The sequence below is a fragment of the Trichosurus vulpecula genome, chromosome 5 (genome assembly GCF_011100635.1).
Source record: "Trichosurus vulpecula isolate mTriVul1 chromosome 5, mTriVul1.pri, whole genome shotgun sequence".
NCBI classification, from domain to species: domain Eukaryota; kingdom Metazoa; phylum Chordata; class Mammalia; order Diprotodontia; family Phalangeridae; genus Trichosurus; species Trichosurus vulpecula.
Genome location: NC_050577.1, coordinates 145,133,433 through 145,143,995, shown reverse-complemented (window position 1 = coordinate 145,143,995; position 10,563 = coordinate 145,133,433). Strand labels below are relative to the sequence as shown.

At 36.0% G+C, this 10,563-nt stretch overlaps 1 protein-coding gene across 24 annotated transcripts in view; it reads right to left on the bottom strand.

Moving 5' to 3' along the window:
• Positions 1-780: 780 nt before the first annotated feature.
• The window catches only part of NRCAM (neuronal cell adhesion molecule), a 321,453-nt gene continuing 311,670 nt past the window's right edge, over positions 781-10,563 (bottom strand). For 11 of the 24 annotated variants that reach the window (XM_036760075.1, XM_036760081.1, XM_036760082.1 and 8 more), the window contains one exon: positions 781-3,213. In XM_036760075.1, the coding sequence (XP_036615970.1) occupies positions 2,976-3,213 (238 nt within the window). In that variant the 3' untranslated portion in view covers positions 781-2,975. Of the gene's footprint in view, positions 3,214-3,780; positions 3,839-7,860; positions 7,892-10,563 lie in introns of those variants that run through there. The other 13 variants (XM_036760073.1, XM_036760079.1, XM_036760074.1 and 10 more) reach the window with 3 other exon arrangements.

Here is a 10,563-nt window from a genome sequence, read left to right as displayed (position 1 = left end):
TGGCTCCCTTTCAAAAACATGTTCCTACTACAAGAAACTGCATTAGTAGTTCCTTAGTTTCAAGACTGCCATTGTGGACCAGAGTGGAGTAAAGAGAAGACGAAGAGTGGAGAGAGAGTGCCCTCATCTGCCTGTCTGAAGACAATTCATCAGAAAAAATATCCTTGTAGATGCCCATTTTAGGTTTCATCATTATGTTTAACAAACTATCACAGATGATTAGATAACATTTCAGAGCAACAAGGGAATTTGGAAATTGAGTCCAACACAGAGAGTTAGAACTTGGATTTTGAGCAGTGGGGTAGGGCAAGTTGAAGAATGCTGAGACTGGGAGACTAGACAAATCCCCCAAAGTTAGATAAAAGCCAAATGGCAGAATATGTAAGTGAGGCTGAAGGATTGGGTTTTGGACTGATGGTCCCACACGTCCAAGTTGGAAGGTAGGCTGATCACGGGGAAATCAGTCTTTTTTGGGGGGAGAGGGGAAGATAAAGGAAAATGAATGACAAATGATGTGGTAATACCATTAGCTGAAGGAAGTCCAAGATTCAGGTGTTTATCCAAGGAGTGAAGGAGGTAGAGGGGGAGAGGCAGTGTTAGGGAACCATAACTGTCAGGGATCATGGAGAATAGGACTAAGGTGTAAAAAATTTAGTTCTTAGAACACCTGAGGTTTCACACCGATTTATAAGTCAGGTATCCAGTTATTGGAGGTCATGAAAGCCTCGCTGAGAGTCATGCAGATTCAACAAGGAACTTGACAAATGACAACCAAGAATGGAAATTTTAAACCACATTTAATTTTTTAATTACAAAATCTGTTGCACTATTACAGAAGTGACCCTTTCATGCACAGATAAATTTAGCATCTACCGTTACAGAAGAGTAAAAATTGTACTTGTTTTCCTTCAGTTACTAAGAACATTGGTAAATCCCTAATAAAATTTATTTTTGTGCTCTCTGATCAATCTGGTCATTTTTTTGAGTATCGATATAAAAGCTGATTTGAGAGAAGCAAATGCAGTGCTATGAAAGAATACGTGGCCATCTTCATTTGAGATTCCTTCAGACTGTGCTTTACCTATACGCGTAAAAGTGGCTAGATGGCTAAGGCCTATTGTACCCCACAGGCATCAGCTCTGAAGATTTTATCTAGAAACCTCCTGTTGATACATTAAACAGTTCACTATTTGTTTCACAGCAAAAAAAAAAAAAAAAAAAGGAAAATAAAAGATGTGTAAGTAGATGCTTTCAAGTCCCATGCACTCCACCGGCTATCATACTTCTTACACAGTACAACATAAACATTTTGATTGTGTTTATTTGTATGTAACACCTATAAGCATATAGCATCTACACTTTAAGTGTATTTACAAATTCAACAAAATATCTACATATAAAAAGCTTTACTTAAAATTAAACTTGATGCAAGTTATGAGAAACCAATTTATTGGCAAATGAAACTGAGCATTCCTTCAACCATAGGTTGTTATAAAATTTCATATTTGGAGGTAAACCATTTGATAGAGTTTGTGAATGTGAGAGAATGCTGTTTTTGTTTTCGTTCTTTTGAAACTGATAACTGTAATCCTCTTAACCACTAGGCCTTATTAGCACTTGTCAGAGTTCTCAGATTCTGAAGTTGTCCATAACAATTTATATACACGTTGCTTAATGCTGTACATAGTTTCAAAAGCTGCCACGTGGATCAAATAAAGACTTAGAAGATCACGTACAGCTGTTGGCATGGTGTCACGGCCTTTGGAGCAGATTGTTTTTGTTAATGTTTTGCCACCAAGCTGATCTCTTGCTTCCCTAGCTGAATTTGATGTTTTTTAAATTTTGTTTTGTTTTTGGAAAACCATATAAGGCTGCGGAATCATGATATGTGCTCTGGTTGGTTGTGAAGCTTTTCTTTCAATCCTCGAGAAACAAACCCTCAAAACACACAGTACTTTTATGCCTTTGAAATTGTGTTTCCATTTTGCAGCACAATGACTTTCATTGCTTCTAGGTTGTTTAAAAGATGCTTTTTTTTTTTTTGGCAATGATAGTAGTCCACTGATAGGCTTTTATTGCGCCAACTGATTTTAGCAGGGCAGCGTATTATGGAATGCATATTGTATGAAGGCACTGAATGTATCTTGCTCTGTGTTTTCTGGAATTTATTTTTTATTTGTTTGAAGAAATTTTTAAATGGTTTGCTTTCAATTTGCTTCAGGACTGTACTGATTTCGAAATGCATTGAAATGCATGTTGTTTTTGCCTAAACAATCCACCTTAGACGGTATAAAAAAACAGAACACTGTACTGCTGTAATACTTGATAGATTAAGGAGGCGATAAAGTAATAGGAGCAAAGAGAAGGTAATAAGAGTCTCAGTAAGCAAATGCAAGTGTCATACTTCACTCATTTAGCAATTCTATACTGTATATACTGTTCCTAATTGTCTTGCGAGAAGACTTATGACAGCTAGACATTAAGTCACCAATTTCACAACAATGTCCACAAAGACATTGAAGTTCTAGATAATACTACGATAACACTCTTGACAATGAAAACGGAATTCATATCTAGGGATTCAGCCGAGGACTGCATTACAAAATATCAAACCCTGTTTTAATGACATACACAGGTTTGTCTGTAAAATGTGGTAGCACTTTTCATGCATTATATTGTATCTTCACCAGGAAATAACATTATCAGTTGTTGTATTATTTGTCAGTTCTGAAGAAATTTTTAAAAGATATGCATTTTGAACGAAAAGTCTGCATTTTGTACTCCAATTGACACTAACGTACCACTTTTACTGAGTTATTCATTTGTGTAAATGTTTGATCTATCTGTCTCATAGTATAAACATACAGTAGAAAGTAGCTTTTCTACCTACATGTTCACAGTGTGAGAAGGCTGACATACAAGTGCTTAAAAAAATATCATGTAGAATATGGGTGCGTCGGCAGTAAATTTAAAGGTTAAACAAAGGAATTCATGGCATTGACAGGAGAAGGAGCCTCAGAACTTTCATTTCCTTCTGCTGGTTCTTTCTCTTTCTTACCACTGTATTGTCCAATAAAAGAACCATCCTCATTGAACTGGCCATTTACCCCTTCTCCATAGTCAACCAAACTATCATCGCTATCTTCCTTTTTCACAGTCCTGTCTGAAGGTGTTCGACTTCCCTTTTTTAAAGGTTTATGATCCTCTGCATCACTGGAGGAGGAAAAACAAGACAGCAAAACACTGTAGTTAAAACCTATCTTTGTGTAGACTTTTTTTGAAACTAATAAAGAAAAGGACATGTGCATGCAGATTATGTCAAAGCTTATGCAGTCTTGAAGTCCCCTAGCCAAACCTAGTCACCAAATTAATATGATGTGGTTGTCATGGAAATCAGGTACAGTGATGGTTTAAATATGAGCTCTTCAGTAGAGAATGAACTGCCTATGGTGCATGTTCCTTTCAATGAGAGACATTTAATCCCTGATTTGAAAGTAATTTAGAAATAATGGCAAGCATTAAATAAGAAGGGGGTTGAAATGTCACCAAGAAACCACTGTTTTGAGTCCCAAAGTGGGGGTGGGCAGAAGCTTATGATAGGTAGTGGGGTTAGTCTGTTAAACCTTTTAATCCCTTGGTTTCCTTGAAGATGAATGAAGAATGAATTTGGTTAAATGAAAAATATTGATTCTTTCTGATCTAGAAGAAGGAAGCAAAGTGTTGCATTTCAAATCATTTTGGTTATAGAATGCAGGCCAGGCTTACAAACTTCAACCTTACCTTTCAAGAGACCTACATATTCCATTAAAAGGGTGCAGAAGAAACAAATGAAAATAGCCTAAGAAGAAAAGCAAAATCCATATCCTGAAAGTGTACAGTATTTTATTTTTTTCCTGTAAGAATGCCAGTTAATGGGGGTAAAGATTCATTAAGTTGGAAAGATATAATTTAGCTTCACTGTTAAGTCTGTAAAATTACTGTCATGTTGACATATTCTGACTATTGTGAGTGATACTGTGGAAAATTTAAAAAGAAACCTTTAAAAACAAACTGTTCCTTTTCTTCCAATCCTCACTTAATACCGCCAAACCACACATGCCTACAGCACCTTTCCTTTTTATCATTCAGCTCTGATGGAAATCTGAGGATTAATTAAATCGATAACATTTTGCGAGACTTAGAATTTGCTTACATCTCTGTTCAAAGGTCTCAGTATGTTCTTTGAAAGGAGTGAACAAATGAGTGTGTTCTAATTCATCCGTACAGAATTGTGACAGTCATCAGTGACCTGGGTCCTCTCCCAGAACGAAGGACAAACAACAACAACAATCCTTTAACAGATTACTTACAGTAGAAAAAAGGAAAGAAGTCAATGTATTTTTATTTTCTATTTCAAAGAATGGAGATATGGGAAAATAGGAAGCTTCTGTATGATATTAAAAAAGGCAGTCTATTGATCTTAGAACCTCTTATATTTCTTTCTTGAAAATGTATTCTGATCAAGATCAATGTTTTAGCTCTTTATTCAGCAATTCACTTCAGGACTTTTTTTTTCTCCATGAAGGAATCTTCAGAAAATAACCTTCTCTAACCTGCTACTAATAGGGACTTACATTTGATGAAGAAAATGTTTCTGTAATGCAATGATTTTAGTTGCTATAATATTATTGAACCAGATTCTTCCCAGAAGAACCAATTCTAGTAGTTAGGGAAGCATTATAAAATCCTTGAGCAGGAAGGAATTTTAAGGGTCATCTGTATCCAATCATTGTGAGAATCTCTTATGTGATATCTCTGACAAATAGTCATCTAGCTTTTGTCTGGATGCTCCCCATAAAGGTGAGCTCAGTGTGGCAGGGCATTTCCTCGTAGGGACAGCTTTGTTAGAAAATGTCTCCTTATAATGAATTGTTATCTGTCTGCCTATACCTTTTGCCCGTCAATCATATATGACATGTCTAATTCTTCTTCCAAATGTAGTCCTTCAAATATGTGGAGGCAACTGATGGTTTTCCTGTAAATTATCTTCTTGTTAACATTTCTAGTGCCTTCAACTATTCTTCATATAACATGGTTTCCAAATCACTATTTTATTTTATAAGTGTCCATCCTAAGATATGGTGCTCCAGATGTCAACTGACACTGCAGAGTACAGTGGGGTTATTGCCTCCCTAGATCTGGACATTATGCTCTTATTAATGTAGTCTGTGTGCATTAGATTTTTTAGTAGTCAAATCATAAAATTGACTTATATTGAGCTGGCAATTTAATACTTCCATGTCCCTCCTTCCCCTATGTAGTTTTAGTAAGTCCTGATGCCAGGTGTCTCTAATCCTATAATAAAGAAATTTATGTTCTGAAAATAATTATAGGCCTTAATACTGACTCCAGATATAGTCTATCTTATAGTTGTTGGTTTTTTGGGGGGGCATTATTTTAGTCTTTTTAGATCTTTTTTGAATCATGCTTTTTATTATCTGTAAATTTGGCAAGCATGCCTTCTATTTCTTCATTCAGATTATTGATAAAAATATTGAATGGGACTGGGACAAGTAGAGAGTCCTTGGGCATGCCCCTAGAGACTTCCCTTCAGATTGATATCAATCTATGAATGAACAATATTAGGATATGCTTGCTCCCCCAGTTATAAATTTCTCCCAACTGTATTATCAAGGAGCTCACATTTCACCATCTTGTCTACAAAAATTACATATGAGAATTTGTCAAATGTCTTGTTGAAATTAACTTACAATGGGCTCATTTAGTGCACCAAAGAGATCATCATTACATTTTTTCATCTCTATTATATTCATTTCTTTGCATGACTCCCTTCCCAGCTCCTAACCCTAGACTCCACCTGGCAAACTCTATGAATCATCTTGATTTCTTTTTTTATTTTGCTAGAAATATGTGCATCTATAGGAGAGAAGGAGAATTTAATCTGAAAAGGAAGGAGGAAAACTAATCTATCAGATAAGAAGCACAGATTCCTCTATTAGCCTCTAATTAATTTAACACTTATTCAAAAGGAAGAGGCAGACCAAGAGAGAAGAGACCAAGGTTTGAGGAACAGAAAGCATCCCAGCTTACTTCAAGAATGAGTAGTAGGCTAGAAAGACTCCTCTCTTCGAGAAATAACTCTTAGATGAACAAAGAAAAAGCCCTTGTTGAGTGTGAATTTTGTATTCTTGGTAGAGAATGTGAAAGCTACCCCAAGGGGTAGCAACTTGGCAAAGAGAAGTAAGTTGCCAAGTCTGATTTTGAAAGTCTCCTTTTCAAAATAAATGTGTATTTGGAAACTGGAGGAGAGGCTATTTCCAAACCATGGTCCAACTTGGCTATACTCTACTGTCTAGTTCTGCAAGTGAGAAATGAAGGTTACAAATGCTTTTAAAAACCATAATTAAATGGAAAATTCATTTCATGAATAGGAGAATTAAGTATTAATGTTTAACATCCCCAAAGCTTCAAAGATTACAATTCTTTTTATGCTGAAATAATCCATAGCACATTATATTAAGAAACAGAACTGACTTGCAGCTGAAACCTTCCATATGTATTGTCTCCCTCATTAGAATATGAACTCCATAAGAGAAGGGCTGTTTTGCCTTTCTGTTTGTATCTCCAGCGCTTGGCATAGAGCTTTGCACATAGGAAGTACTTATAAACCCTTTATTCATTAATTCATTCATTAAGAACATTCATAACCTGTAAGGGAGGAAAACTGTTTATACAGTAGAAAAAACATATATCACAATTTCTCATTCTGGAAGAAGGAAGGGCAATTTGAAGCTCTGTTAAGTTAGAAAAAAGTAAAAGTGTATTCTCTTTAAACTATTCTAAGAATGTCCTAATGGATGGGCTCAAACTTTTCAGCAATGCTTCTTTCTGATAAAAGTTGTCTGTTGGTAATTTTACCTTTCATATCTATTCATTTGGATGCTCACATATACTGTAATTAATAATAACAATAATAATGACACCTTGTATATGTATAGGGCTGCATTCTTCCAAGCTTTGCTTTTATATATGTTATTTCCCTGGGTAGGATTTCTATTATCCTGCTATTTTGCACAGAACAATTCATGAAGAGTGACTATGAAGATGGGAAGTGTATCAGTCCAGGAAATACTCCCTGATGAATGCCCCCTTCCTTTGAAGCATGTCTTCTCTTGCACTGGAAACTTATTATAATACTGTTTGCTATTCAGTGGACTTTGATTTAATGTGATTTCCATCTACAGGGATTTAGTTACTGAATTTCCTCGCTTACAAAGCAGTTCTGCTATACGGAACCTCAGTAGAACATTATAGCAAAGCTCTGGCCTACGTTTTTTCCTCCCCATGACCTAAATAATTAATTTCAGGGGGATATTGTTATGTATATACACAGTGGGGCATGCTCAGCCAGTGCCTACTGAGTGAAACTCAGCAGCAGTGGAGAATGTGTTGGGACGCTTCCTGAATCTTATGTTCTAGTTACTCTCTCATATAGCCAAAGTGACTGACCATTTCCTGTATTATCTTGTCTCTTTAAGAAAAAACAAACAAATATCCATCCTAAGGTATTCTACTGAATACATTTTGCATCTCAATTGGATCATGTGATTGCCCCATACTATATAACAAGCATCTTCATCTCATATAGTATATGTCAGTGAATGTGTGACATGGGCCCCCTAGTCACAGGAATTACAGGATTCATACAATGGGAGTTTGGGTTAATGTAGTAGACAATGACTTCAATTGACGATTGATGGCACAACTTTTGATCTAGGTTCATTTTGGTTTTAACAAAAGATCGATCTAAAGAATGAAAAAATACTTACACAGTTGGTTGCATTGTTTCTCTGATTTTTCTATATGCTAGAAAGGATGCAGATTCTAATGTCTGTATAATCAAAGAAATAAACAAAGAGAACTGCAGATTTCCACCAGGTACCTGCATGGAGGTGGTATTGGAGCACGGGTGGGAGGTGGCAGCGTGTACAAAAACAAATTTAGCCATGGGAAGTCCCCCCTTCCCTCTTTTTGCACCTTGTAAACTACACTCTGGCTGGGCAAGAGTTGAATTACCCAGGGAGCTGCTGGCACTCCTTGGACTAGAAGGAATAAAGAAAGAATGAATTCTCTAAAAAAATTTCTTGTCTTGATAGAAGCTTTGACTTTGTGCCTCCTGGCATGGTCAGCATCCTATGATTTAGAGTTAGGAAAGCATGAATTTAATGAAAAGTGTCATGCTCACGGCTCCCTAGGGGTGCAAAGTATGAAAGGGACCCTGGTGATCCAGGGAAGGGAATGGAATTTTAACGTATTTGTCAAAAATGAATAACAAATAAATGAACAAATTCTGCAATCAACACCTGGAATCTTTTTTTCATGAAGTGTGGCATCAAAAAGACTTTTAAACACATTACATGATAGAATTAACCAAAGGGTAAAGTTCTGAGGCAGCGTCACTGAGGTCTAAAAAATGGTCACGAAGCTTCAATGACTGGAAGATAGTTTTGGCAAATGATTTTGTTTGTGGACTTGTCCTTGTGAATTTCCATCCCCATTTGAAAAATCAAACAATCATTAAGAAAAAATCTAAGACACTCATCAGAACTGTAACTCCCTTAGGACCCTACAGAGCAAACAATGTAATCACATATGTGATAAGTGTTTCCGTTTCATTTGTAAAGTTTTGGTTTACCACTTAAGAAGTCAAGAAATATAACTTTCCTTGATTGAGAAACTAATATACATATGTACATACACATATATGCACAAAATTACCCCCTTTGAAGTGTTTTGCAAACATATCACATATGAATTAACTTTGAGCCAAAGAAACATGACCAGATGGCTGTAAACACTCATGATTTTAGCTGTAGCCAGCTTTAGCATCGCCCTTGCTATCCATCACTTTGGAATCCCAAAACATTAGAAGGGATGAGCAGATAGACTTGAGCAGGACCACACTTCCTTTGATTCATCTGCATTGTCCCTTCAATCACCATTGGAAAGCCAGATTTAAATCCCACAGTGTTTTGGTATAGTGAGAAGAAAGGTCAGCACTCCTTTTGGGCCTGCTCTACAGTAGATCATGGGTTCACAAAGCTTTGATAGCAAATGGTTGGTAGAGAAGCCAAAGTGGAGCAGCAGCCCAAGTGTCAGATTCATTGCATGAAAGCCCGAGAATATTTAAACAGAACCAAGCAGATAAGAAGCAGTATGCAGAAAAGCACTGATAAAGTGAAGGTCAATCATTTATTTGATAAGCATACAAAAGTAATAACAACTTTGAGCAGATAATGAGGCATAGCTCCAGCAAGATAAATAAGACAACAGGGGATCTATTTTTGACCAAATAACCTGTGCAGAAAGTGAGTTTTAAAAATAATTGCCAAGGTAGTTAATGGTCACTCTTTTGGGCAGGGGAGGGACACATTCAGTAAAACAGATGGAATCAGCCTTGTGGACCATTTACCTGGGATAAGCTATCACCTACTCCAGGAGAAGAGATGTCTAGAGATTTCTACAAGGTCATATTATGTGCTAGAAAAACTATTCAAATGGGCAGGTTTGAAGGTTCATGTACTAAGGTCACCAAATCATCAGAGGAATCCTAGCTTGAATTTGAATATGTTTGTTAACTCCTTCCCATTTGCTATATCTTTGCTTGTCTCATGGAATTTTAACTCTTATTTTGAGCAAATCTGAAGTAATTTAGTAAGAATTTGGTAAGTTTTCACCTTGCTAGGTATTTGCAAGTCTCATGAAATTTTAGCCTTGGTTCTGGGAAATTTGAAGAAATTTAGTAAGAATTTGTTAACCCCTTCATCCTCACTACATATTTGCTTGTCTCAAAAAAAATGTAGTCTCATTTTGAGGAAATTTAATAAGGAGTTTTTGCTGCAGAGAAAAATCAGAACTAAGAGAGGCAGGGTGTTGGGAATTAGAAACAAAATTTCTTGAGATGTGGGGAAAACTGTTTAGACAGCTTAGTGAAAGCTCTTCCCTCAATCTAAATTTCAAGTTTTTGATCTTCTTTGGTAGCACATTTACCTCTAATGATATTGAAAAAGAAGTAACCAAAATAAAGACTATGGATGGGCAAATTTTTCAAAATTAGTCAATGTATCATATCACGTATACAAATAAAATGAAAACTGTGCCCTTTGGCATTCACAATCAGCTTTTTCTTTTGGTATGAAAAAAGTTTCAGTGCCATAGTATAGAGTTCACAGTTATTTACAAGTTTTTTCCCCTATCCTAAATTAAGAGGCCTATAGAGACAGAGTAAAAAGGCCTTAATACATTATATAAATGTATTGCAAAAACATGCTTTTAGACTACCAAAATTTTCACTTGTTAAAGAAATGAATGCCCTCCTCAATTCTGTACTGAGACAAGCCTAACAAAGTCATTAATCTTTATTTAAAATGTATCTGGGCAAGAACATATTTGCATAAATAGCAGATTAGTTTTATTCTGCTTTGGGATATAAGGAATGAATGCGTTTCTTTAATGATGGAACCAAAACAAGATTAAATCATTAAAACTCTGGTAGATACTACC